This window comes from Embiotoca jacksoni, unplaced genomic scaffold (assembly GCF_022577435.1).
Source record: "Embiotoca jacksoni isolate LCO1_2020_lvr unplaced genomic scaffold, fEmbJac1.0.p SCAF_2, whole genome shotgun sequence".
Lineage (NCBI taxonomy): Eukaryota > Metazoa > Chordata > Actinopteri > Embiotocidae > Embiotoca > Embiotoca jacksoni.
This window is the reverse complement of record NW_027185340.1, coordinates 2,509,974-2,522,703: the sequence shown is the minus strand read 5'-3', so window position 1 is coordinate 2,522,703 and position 12,730 is coordinate 2,509,974. Positions and strand designations below refer to the sequence as shown.

General features: G+C 43.5%; 1 protein-coding gene across 1 annotated transcript in view; it reads right to left on the bottom strand.

The window, feature by feature from the left end:
* The window catches only part of LOC138200910 (ATP-binding cassette sub-family C member 4-like), a 38,173-nt gene that overhangs the window by 12,821 nt on the left and 12,622 nt on the right, over window positions 1-12,730 (bottom strand). Inside the window, exons 20-22 of the mRNA XM_069153904.1 lie at window positions 10,147-10,226; window positions 1,807-1,957; window positions 376-495 (exon numbers count right to left, since the gene is read on the bottom strand). Coding sequence (XP_069010005.1) covers window positions 376-495; window positions 1,807-1,957; window positions 10,147-10,226 — 351 coding nt within the window. The remainder of the gene's footprint in view (window positions 1-375; window positions 496-1,806; window positions 1,958-10,146; window positions 10,227-12,730) is intronic.

Genomic DNA, 12,730 nt, shown 5'->3' with positions numbered 1-12,730 from the left:
TATTCGCAATAACATTCGCTCAGCCACTCTGAAAGGGGACAATCAGCGACCGGTGCGATGACATTGAAGAGTAGCCTATTTTTCTCAATGTGGGTTCAGCGGTGGTGGAGTTTCTGTCGGTTTTGGCACATACTAATCGGTTAAAACTGTTCCAATCATCTTAAAATGAACCCGAGGCCCACGCCTAGTAAGATGCAACAACTGCAAAACCATCCCCGATGGAACGTACGCAGACCCATATATTGACACAGTAAATATGGGTCTGATATCATCAGACTAGCTTTGCATGGGTGTGATATCAGTACAATGTACTTAACAGAAATTAATGTTTTGCCTTTTGGACCTTTTAACTCGAATACAAATTTTCATTCTCACCAGAGTGAAGATCTTGATACTCATCAAACATTTGCTGAAACCTCTGCTGAACCTTGAAGGCACGGATGGTGCTGAGGCCTTGGAGAGAGGAAGAAAGATGGGAGAAGACCGGACTCCGAGCTACAACAAATAGAAACAAGCCGTTGTTAGCAAGTGGACAAACAAACATTTGTAAAACCAACACTTGGTTTAAGATTTTCAAAAATGAATTCCTTACTTTATACTACGAGGTGTGATCAAAGTGTTCAGAGACTGATACCGTTGTGCACAAACAGAGGGTACAGTGATGGACATTAAGCAGGGGAAGCTATAGCTTTTGTAAATATTCCAACTCACATTGCTTGATCAACATTTGCACCTGTTAAACACACACTTTTCTGAACCTGAAACTTGTGCTGAAAGTGCACATCAAACTTAGTGTCGGGCCTCAGACTGTATATAAAAGTGTTTGTAGCTTCCGGCTCTGAAAAATGAGGCCAATGTGGAAGTACCTTAACCTGTAATACCACCAGGTGCCGCTAGAGGTCGGCTTCAAAAAGCCTCCGGCTCCATAGACTCCCATTCAACTTCTCTCATAAAATGCTCAGTCAGTAAAAATTCACTCTTCCAGATTAGTGTTCTGGCCGTCCATGCTAAATTTCCCCAGTGTGGGATTAATAAAGTCTTATTTTATTAGGGGGGTCTGTTTGATTGACAGGCCATTGATGCAGTCAGGTTACAGCTATCGGTGGGCGGGACGTAGTATTGCCGGGTTTCCAATCCGATCGAGTCAGATCCCCCCCCCCCCCAACTCGCCCAAATATGGTCACTACCAGCTCCAAATTGTGTCTATATTACAGTCAATTAAATTTCAGGAAACCAAACTAATAATCCCCTTCTTTGATTTGGTGTGTTTTGAGGTGTTCTACTTGATATATTGATATATGAGAAAGTGGAGACAAATAAAATGTGATTTGGTATTCGACAGTGAATGTATGTCTACTCAATCATACAAACATAAAACATGCTGATTTAGCAAAAGTGTTGCAATTCAGTGCTCTTTTGTTTCTATTTATTAGACTCACAAAGTCACTGACCAAATCGTAATGTTTCCTTTATGCTTTTTAACAGAACTTTTGTTCTAAAAGATGAATTGAACCTGTTGGTCAGTATGCATCTAGGCTCTGAGCTCAGAATAAAATGGATGAACTAAAGCCTGCTTTGGCCTAGTCATGCCCACTTGGCATTTTCCCATTGTATGTGATGTCATGAACTCCCATCCCTTGAGGAAACTGCGTGTGGCCGAGCCACAGGCCACCGCCACCTTTAGCCTTTATGCTAATGATTATGACTTTCTTCAATGGTCTATTAGCATTCCCGTGGTCTGCTTTTGTCTATTCCCACAAATGGACAAGGCCACCCCCACCCAACCCTAGAATAAAAAAAAATTACTGGTGGACTCGAGGCGCTTGATGTCCCTGGAGGTCTTCAGGAAGTAGCATCGCAGGAAAAGGAAGACGGCAAGAAGAGGAACAACAGGAATAAGTATCCAGGGGATGATGATGGCCGCTACTGCAATCACTCCAACAACTTGGAGAAATACCTGGGAGAGAAGGAGAGGTGGGAGCCCAACATTAACCAATATCAACCGAGTCAGAAGCTCCACTGCTGGTGCGCGGGCTACCGTCGGGGCAGTGAGGCCTATTTCTTCAGGCTGAACAAGAGAAAATCTTTCAGCTATATTTGTGTGAGACCACCACAGACGTACAGTAAGGTAACAGCAGGTTGTGGGACTGAGATTATGTGACTCACAGTGTGAAAGGAAAACGATCGCAGCGCTAATTCTCACTTAGGAGCAGGTGAGAATTTACCACTTGGCCACTGCAGCTCATATCCTTGGCTCTCTTGGGCTTTCCCTTCAACACTTCTGGCCTGTAAGCCGCCCTGGCAGAGCAGCCAGCCAACAGGCATGGCCACAGTGACTGGCAGAGAGCTCTGGGAACCACACTGTGGGTGTCTGATACATCGCACTCAAACCACACAGCCCTCAACAACACAGTGACTCATCACCCGTGCTAATGGCTCTGTGACACATCTAAACCAGGATACCAGAGCTGCCTAAACAGGATCGGAGGCAATGACAGCTTTCAAAGCACCCATACCTGTAACTGTGTTTAGAAAATATCATTATGACTATTTATATGCTTATACTGTAGCCCATCTGTGGTGGTAATTGTCAGGACCTTGGGTACATTTAACCAAGGCAAATTTACTGTATTTCCTTTACAATACAGATAAAAAAGATTGAACTTTTAACTGATTTTGACAGCTGTGGTTGCTTTTTACTTTTCATTTAAAAATGTTAATTAAGAAACATATGTGATCCATTCAAATGAACACATGTTTCTTGGGGCGAAAACCCTATTGTTCTTCAAAGAATTCTTCTTCCCTATCATTCTCGTTCCTTAAGCTTTTTGGCGGCTTTAACAAACTCAAAAACTCATGAAACTTGGACCCCGCATCAGTCGTAGCGAAAATTGCTTCGTCGAGCTGATTGATACTTTGAACCTAAATTCGGGTCAGAATAGCCTTAACATGTTGATGTCAAAGGGCGTCACCGTGGCGATGCGGCAAAGTTTGATACATCTGATATGTGTTTTGCCCATGGGTGTGGCCAAATGACTCGCTAGCGCCCCCTCAACACAAACCCCGGCACCTAGTTTAACCTACACACACCAGATTCGTTGGACGTGTCTCACACCGAGATGTACAAACAAGTCTCTTGGCATCATGACCTCAACTAGCATATTTAGCTATTGTATGATTTTTTTTTTTTGTCAAATTTTAGACGACATACTGATTATTTTTTTTTCATAATTTGGACGACATGCTATAGTATGACTTTTTTATCACATTTTGGACGACATGGCATAGTATGACTGCAAAAAAAAAAAAATTGGAAGACGTGCAACTGTATATTGTCTGTTAACCTAAAGGAGGATTTGAACCTACAACCGTGTGGCTGAAAGGCTGCAGCACTTACCCCTACAACAACTTCTCATCAACCTTCTAAACAATGTGCTATAGTATGAATTTTCGATCCTATTTGAGACAACATGCTATAATATACGTTTTGTTTTTTTATCACATTTTGGACGATATGCTATAGTATGACTTTTTTTTATCACATTTTGGACAACATACTATAATATGATTTTCATTATATTTAGGACGACATGCTATAGTATGATTTTTTTTTTTTTCACATATTTTGGACGACATGCTATAGTATGACTTTTTTTTTTTTTTTATCACATTTTAGACAACATGACTTAAAAAAAAAATTGGAAGACATGCAACAGTATGCTGTCTCTTAATTGACATGTGAGCCATAAGCAGAATTCAAACCTACAAACATCTGGCTGAACAGCTGCAGCATTTACCTCTACACCACTGATATGCTGACTTCTTTTCATCCTTCTAAACAACATGCTATAGCATGAGTTTTCTATCACATTTTGGACGCATACTATAACATGCCTTTTATCATATTTCGGACGACAGGCTATACAATTACTTTTTCATCAAATTCTAGACGACATGCTGTACTGTGACTTTTTTTTTTTTTCATATTTTGGAGTATGCCCCGACCCGCTGGCTCCCTAACGTGCAGCATGCGAGGGCCGCATATCACTGATTGCAATTTTAATTTATTTTTGTACCCTGAATCCAATTTTGTTTTTTGTTTTGTTCATTCCCGAATGTTTTTTAGGATTTCGTTAGTATACTCAAATGGACGTGGAAAAGCAGTAAGAAGAAACGTAGAGCCCCTCTACATTGGCAGACTATTGCTGGACACTTATATGGAGCCAAATATATGTGTTTGTACATTTGTACATTGTACATGTTTGTAGATGTGTTAAGTGTAAAAGAAATTATTTATAAGTTATATACACTTTGTCACTTAAAATACCTGACCGAAATTCAATGCATGAATATATGGGTCTGGCTACACCCCCTTGAGGGTTGTTTCCAGTCGTTGCATACTGGTAGGCGTCACCTCGGGTTATTTTTGAAGTTATTGGTGCAACCTTTAACCAATGGGCATTAACGCCCATACACTGTATGTTTTGCGCTGAAACGCTACCACCACTGTCATTGTCAGAAAAAAGGCTTTACTTCAATGTCATTACAATACCACTGGTCGTTGCTAGGTCCGCCCCAAACAGGGTTTCCACACAATAATCACAGTGAAGACTGAAGCTGCAAACACTAGTTGAGCGGAGTCAGGCTACTAAAAACATGCCTGAGGGAAACACAAACAGATTTAATATAGGCGTGAAAAAGTACGATAAGATCCATCTCTTTTTTTGTATTTTTTTACTTTTATATTTTTGTATTTAAGCCCCAAACCAAGTACTTTTGATTTTTCTACTTACAGTACAAGTACATTTTGTGATATTTTCACTGGCAGGACTTTTAATTTTAATGCCGTGTTTCTACAACGTGGTATTACTTTTTCTTAAGAAAGGGATCTGAATACCTCCTCCACTCCTGAATATATGTGTGAGACCATCTTTACTTAACTGAAAGGTATGGTGTGTTCCACATTTCATATTCGATTGATACATGATAAAATTGAAACCTCACACCCTGAAATTAGATGCATCCTAAGAGATGAATCCTAAAACGTGGAGATTAGGATCGTACTGTTACCTTCAGTGGTCTCAGACTAGCCCAGAGAGATGAAAATTTAATTTAGCACCTTAATTACGGATGTTATCTGCCACTTAAGCACACATTTAAGCATGATCACTTTCAGTGTAGTTTTATGATGAAAAGCCACTCAATTCCATTTGCAGTTCAGATAAGAGGGAATTACTAGTCTAACCATTGCTGTGGTGGAGCCCACACAATCAAACAGTGAGTCGAAGCTACTGAGCACAACTGATCCCAAGAATTTCACAGTACATAAGTTTCAATCTTAGCCTTGATGGAAGGCTACCAGACTGCAAAGTGAGATGATGGCACACGGGCCATTACTGCATGTTATCCAGCCTTCCCTTGAGGGGATCAAATATTAACTCAACAAATGTCTTATCCTGTATACCGTTTTTCTTTCACTCCCCAGCTGATGATTGGTGACACAGTGACACTGCTCATTCATCTTTGCTGGTTAGTTAATTTGAATTCCAATTGAGCCCAATTTTTAGTGGCGGCCACGAAGGCCTGAGCCAGGTCGGCTTATCTGACAGCGGGGTCATCTGGGGGGACGGAGGAGGAACAGGAACTATTAGATACAAGTCTTGCCTCCTCCTGCTCCCCAGGGCCCGCTGTCGCCAAGACCCTGTTTGATCCATTTGCGTGGTTTGGCACTTATCTTGTCAGCATCGGGAACACCGTGGCCCCCACCCACACTTACACACAGATGACTCCGATAAGTGATCCTACAAACACACACCTCACCCTCTCAGACCACATCCATATCTCCCATGAAACCACACAGGAACAGAAAACTCCCAAAGCCACATCCCGCTGCACATAAAAGTGGATAAAAGGATGAAAGGTTTTGTATACAAACAGTTTAAATAAAGAATTACCACTAATAGCTCTTTAGCAAGAAAAGAAAGCTACCGCACGCATGCGATTCAGTCATTCAAGCAAACTGGGTGCACTGCTGTGTCCAAAGACCATTCAGATCTCTGCTGACCGTAATTGCTTTATTTTCTCAATGATTCTATCAGCTCTTTGATGTCTAAATAAATCTAGAAAATTGAAGTTAATTGCTATATTTGTGTTCAGCAATGATAGCGACTGTTGTCCCACTGCAGAAAATAAACTCTTGCCTTTAATTAAACATCCCTCTGGACATAAGAAATCATTATGCTTTTTACAACCTCTTTTTCATCCTCCCTTTCTTTACTGACAGTGTGGAATATTTGCCACTGGGAGGAAAAAAAAGTACAAACAAACAGGAAATGAAGCACGAGCACGGCAAAGAGAATTTCTCAAAAGAAGTCCTCTGTCATCACAGGAATGTTTCTTTTTTTTTACTCCACACTTTCTGTGGCAGAGCGAACAATACGATGCAAGGGTCAGTGGTACTGAAACAAAACAGGGCTGTTCCACTTGCGCTCTGGAACAATAGAAGTGACCCAATCCATTCTAGTCTGTGTTTGGGCTTTATTTTAGCATTAAATGCCCAGATGCTGTGGCTTTTCTTTGGGAGAAATGACTGTGGACACCTCCTTCACTTTTTCCCTTTCTGGGCCATTTTCACTTCATAAAGCTGCAGTCAATGTGTTTTGTGTGCGGTGAGGAGGGTCTGACACATACTGTGGTGGTCTCAGTCGCTGTCTACATTGGTGGCTCAAGTAGTCCTAGGATTAGGCCTTTGTGTGCTGTGAAAAGGTAAAAGAAGTCACTTATTTGGGCTCAGTCAAGCTGCTGATTTCCAACCCCATTTTGGAAATAAGAGAAAGGCTTTGAAATGCGGCCTCTCTCACTCCCTCGCTCTCTCCTATAAATCACTGGTGTCCGGTAAATTCATTCATTCAGTCATCGCTTCTTTCTCCTGAAAACAACACTAAAACATTTTCAAATACACACACGCACAGAAAAAAAACAATTCACACAGAGAGAGCACAGAATGCATTATCGTCATCATCCAGACATAAGGTGAGATTCTAGATTAGATCGGGACTTTTGTTATGCAAGTTCCCAGGCTCAAAGGACCCCGGGCCTGGCCTGGACGTCTGAGTCAGAGCAGCTGAGGTGCTGGACCGCAGCATCATGGGAGACCACACATACACACACGGGAAGCTTTTGCTGGCTGACGCTCGCCATCAAATGACCGTGTGTGGTATTTGCTGAGTGGCCAGTTAATTACACCCATAAACACCCGCACACATGACGATGTTTTCTTGTGTTTTGGTTTGTATTTACACCGATTCAGCAGGCAAGCGAATTAAACAAAAGAGATCTTCTTAAGACGTCTCATCTTTCCGTGTCTCTTCTGTTTTTCACCTTGCGCAGGAAAACAATGGTACTGTCATAAAACAATGCTCACAAAGGGACGTATGGCACAGCCTTTATATTTCCACACTCCTGTGTTTCTCAGGCTAACCTTTGTAATGCCTGAAGCCAGAGCATTCTTCACTCCTTCTGTCACCGGCGTGGTAAAGAAGCAGAGAAAGCCGGTGAAATCTCATCCTACAGCGCTCACGGTTACGTCAGCAGTTCTCATATCCCACAAAGCCACTGAAGAGGACTGACACACAATGTGCCACAATATACAGACTCACAACGATCCACCCGCCAGTGTTTTTAGACAATAGCCATCTTTGCTCAGTGTTTGCGTGCGTCTTCGGCCCTTTTGTACTGTTGTTTTTCTCGCACACATAACTATTTTCTTTCTGCAGATGACTGTAGAGAGCGCCATTGTTTATGCATCCTTATATGCCATAAATACTGGAGAAAGCAGGCTAAGTCACCCTTGAAATGCAAGTAACTGTCAGCTGGTGTCTTAGCATAAACATCCTGACAACACAACTCAACTCAACTTGTAGAAATATAGGTTAAATTAAATGAAGAAATTTAAATTGCAACAATAAAACAATGTTATAAGAATCAATAATTAAAATTCATGGAAGTAAAGAAAAACACAGGATAAAAACAATCATCAAAATTTTAAATCAGGATGATAAACATCACTAGAAAGCCAGATTAAAAAGATAGGTCTTTAGTTTCCGGTTAAATACACTCTCCCTTTGCCATTCTTGATGTCTGAAGGCAGTCAGTTCCACAGTTTAGGGGCAAAGTGAATTTGTGTGACAAAGTGAATTTGTGTGGACAAGAAGGGCTATAAATGCAGTGCAGGACCCAACAGTTGGTGGTGTGACTTGGTCAAGAGCCTTCACACAAAATCCACTGAAAGACCCCTGTACTCACCCCTTATTGTCTTTCCCTCCTCCTCTGCCCCCTCTGTGAAAATAGAGGCAACCCAGGATTTAAAGGTCAAGTCCACACAAAAGCTGACAGTCCCCAAACCCTGAGGTGTTTTTAATTGACATTTCTGTCTTTGTCCCGTGACCATAAAGAGGAGAGAGAAAGAGCCTTTTCCCCCAATATACTAAATTACTACTAAATGAGACCTGTGAAAAAATAGAGCTCTGGGGTGTAACCAGGTTCCCCCAGCTCGAGGGAATCCCCTTGTTAGGCGGGTATGGGGGCAGTGCTGAAGGGCTGTGAAGTGCTTACTCCACCATAAAGGGGGGTGGGGGGGCTCAGGCACAAATCCCTGCACAGAAGCGGCCTCTCTCCATAGAGAGAGATAAACCAGTTAGGGCATTGTTTATGAAGTTTCACTTTATTCCCCCCTGACAACCATTTAAACAATGACTGTGGGGAAATGTTCCTCTGCGAATGAGCAACAATAGTCAAGATCAGCAGCCTTTTCGAAGCAGCTAATACGTTGATAAAAAGAGTGAAAATCTTCCTTCCTGAAAGCATTAAAGACTGCTCTCTGAAAGACACCTGCAAACAAGAGCAGAAAGCAGCACAAACAAAAGTGCTTTGTCCAAAGGATGCCACCTTTGTCCACGATCACAATCACCTCCCACTTTCTGTTGCAGCAAAGGACCAACTGAAACGGGCAAATTACACATCCAGTCTTACTTTGACACAGCTCGCTCTTCACTTGTTAAATGCAACTTTTCACCGCAGTGCTAAAACAGTTGAAATAGTTTTGTGGCTTGTTTTTTGACAACCAAAGGTGATGACTACTTTGGTAGAAGAGATATAAAGTTAAGTCAGTCTGACGCAGTTCACTTTTTTCAGTTGGACAGCTGGGCCCTCCACAAAGTTATTATTTTACTTTAACCAGTATTCACCTTATTATCAAAATGAGGAGAACTATAGCAAACAAAAAGCTTTTGTGCGTATGATCTTTTGTGCTTTCAGCGTTTAAGATGGCTTTTGTCTACTGTGAGATGGGTATCTGCCACAAACATCACTCAGGCATTGTGGAGGGGGGATTCATTTTCAGCGTGTCTTTGTTCTATTCTTTGGCCCAAACCAAGGAGCCACGCCTGCTCCTCTACCTCGAATTGTGCAGCGAACATTCCCTTCTTTGTGGCGCTAGGTGCATGAGCTGGCTCATCTCCGCGGGCTTTCGTGGGAGATGGCTGTCACGGTGGCAGGGTGGCATTTGGTAACCTAACCTGGTTATGCACCAGGGTGGCCCTCGGCTACCAGGCCTTTAAGACTGTAAAGCATTAGGTGAATTATGCTGAGAGGGGAAAGTCCAGCTCGAGATCTGTTCCAACTGACCTGCCCCCCCCCCCCCCCCCCCAGCCCCAACCCCCTTTTCCAAGGTCCACTCCTGTAAACAGATCATACGCCCACTGCTCGCGTTTTTTTCCCTTTGCTACCCGACGCATCATCCTAGTCACACCCTCTTGGACTCGCCACTGTTTCATCCCCTCATCTCACCCATCATAACGTGGCTTTATGTCCTCTTTGGTTCCTTTTTTCCTCCCAATCACTTGTCTGGTCTCCATACACATCCTCTGAAGATGCCACTTCTGTTGTGTCACACTATGGGAGCCACGCCCTCAGCCTATGTGCAGACTTTTATTAAATCTGTGCAGGCGCTGGGCCGCGCTGGCGGGTAATCCTACAGTAATTGTTTCCAGATTAGGCGACCCGGACCACAAAGCAGGTTTAGCCAGGCATGAAATGGCCTCCCCATGCTGCAGCGCCAGCGACCAAACCTGCCGAGGTGAGACTCACCTGGATAAAGTCCACAAACGTCCATGGAAGCAGAGAGTCCAGGTAACCAATGTCCTTCGAAAACCTGTTGAGGATTCGTCCTGAAAAACAACACCACACAAAAGAACAGATTACACGAGACCAGAGTTTAATAGAATCACACGTTTGACAGCAGGGTTTTATTATATTGGTTAGAAAGATGCTGTGCCGTTTGTATATTCACATTCAAGTCGGCTGAAAATTTTGGCGATTACTTGGAGTATTTATCATGTAATGTAATGTCGAGTTTCAACTTAAATGAATCTCATTTGACATTTGGAGCAACGAATTAAACACAGATGCTTTATCCATTAGCCACATTGCACCTATAAAAAAAACAATATTTAGTTTGTTTATGTCAGTCTCAATAGACTACTGAGCAACTCTTCACAAAGTCCCCTTACATTTTCTAGAACAGAGCTTGAGCTGTACATTCAGCGTAATATCAGATGGAAAACACCAGCCTATCTCTATCAAACAATGAATCTTTATTCGTCTAGTATTTCATGAAGACCGCCCGACTCCTGGCTGAATACTTGAGGGAACTTTTTGTTTGGAAACAAAAGGGCAACAGAGGCTGTGTACCTGCCTTTGTTGTTCTGACTGGCAGTGTCAGTGACGTTAATTGAGTTGCCTCCAATCTGCTCAGGTGTTCATTATTTTGGCTGGTGCTCTGCAGGTGCTGTGGCAGCCCTTTATTGTCACTCCTTTAGTAACTTTGCTCCCCCTATCCTGATCCCGCAGCACATAAGATTACACTCCAGCTGCTTTCACACACTGTTTACTGCAGGGTCAGTGATAGCCAATCCCCACAGTACACTTCCTAAAGGCAGGCAAGACAGAGAGGCTTTTACTATCCGTGTCCCTGAAGGAAGCCCTCAGACTCTCAGAGGCAGACAGCAAGCGTTGCTAGAGCTAGACCCGGGCTTCACGTTAAAAGCCACCAAGTTGGAGAATGTGCAGTTGTAGATTTTAGTGAATTTTCCCCGTCAAAGGGTCTCCAGTACGGTGTCATTATGTTTTGAAAAGTGCTTAAGCAACCAATTGTCTGTCGACATGACACATCTCGAAGCAAACAATAAGAGCTGTCTGAGGAGAACGCAAATAAGCAGTACTCACAAATGTACCCCTGATGAAGTGAAACTAACAGATGAGTTTCTCTCGGCTCACAGAATAGGCCATGGCACAGAGTGGGGTAAAGTACAAAGAAAGGAACAGCTGAGCGGCACATTGGCAGCATGTAGCGGTATGGCACCCTGGAGGCGTGGTGCAGCCATGGCACCGCTGACCTAAAAGTTGCCTCCCAGCCTGTGAGTCAGTCCTACGGAGGTGGGCCCTGTAATCACCTCTCTCCACGGCCGTAAGCAGCTTACAGCTTTATCCAAAATGCCACTCCCGCCTAAAAACATGCATGCAGACGAGGCCGGGCTCCCCATAACAGCCATTGCATAAACCTAGCCAGAGCATTATTCCCCGCAACAACCCAGCAATGCTCCAAATCAGTACTGATTCAAAGTCAAGTGGCGTAAGCATGTTGTACACTTGGAGGCAGACTAATCTTATTCACAGTGTGAGTGCCCCTTTAGCATACAGACATCCCGAGGGGAGGGTTCAAGCAAGGGGGTAGAGCTGCTGCTATACCAGTGTAGAATATCGCCGCTTTAGTCTGGGAATGGGGGGAGTGCTTGTCAAACTGTGTTTGTGAACGATCCAATAATATTTTATGTAATTTTACTGTCTAAGCCATAGATGACCCAAATTCATGCATATCTGACAAACAATGGCAACAAGAAAAGGATAGGTTTCCGCGGGTTACATCATACCATGGTTAGAGGGTGTTAGAGCAGAGCACATCAGTCAGCTATCAGCTGTTTGACAAGCAGCTCAGTTAACAGAGTTTCAGAGGGGATGAAGTAAAGATCCTTCTCCATCCCGCCAGACTATAGAGGGGATACATTACAGTGATGCAGTTACACAAAGACATTCACTGCATGGAAATGCCTATGAGGTAAGATCGGCATGGGACAATGGCTTCAATCACTCTGGGTGGTTGTCAACAATATCACCTATTGTGTAGAGAGGGGTATAGACGTTTCAGGATATCAGCAGCATTAGTATCAAACAATTTCTCATGCTTTAAGACTCCAGGGGTGATTTGCACCACTTTTCAGGCTCAGGAAATATCAAGCCCTCCCAACTAAGGTGGCCTCTTAGGTGGAGATATTAGGTGAGCAGGGCTCCCAATCACACTTATAGAAGTGGAACAGTGGGGTCCGGTTAGAGCAGGGCGTGTGGCAAATCGCTGTTCCCTGTAAACATCAAGATAAGGGGACGACTCAGAGCCGCGCCATGTGTGGGCCCCAGTGCAGTTGGAGGGGCCTTTCAGTGAGGCAAGTGTGATAATGAAGGAATACTGGGGAGGGGGCTGCCAAGGCTGGAGGTGGCACAGCTCACCTGCACTTCCATGAAGGGCCCAGAGGCCTGGGGCAGCCTCCCACCGCCGGCGCCTTGCTGCCAATACTAATACATTCTAAATCCATTCTCTTCGCTCACACCGCCAGGCTCC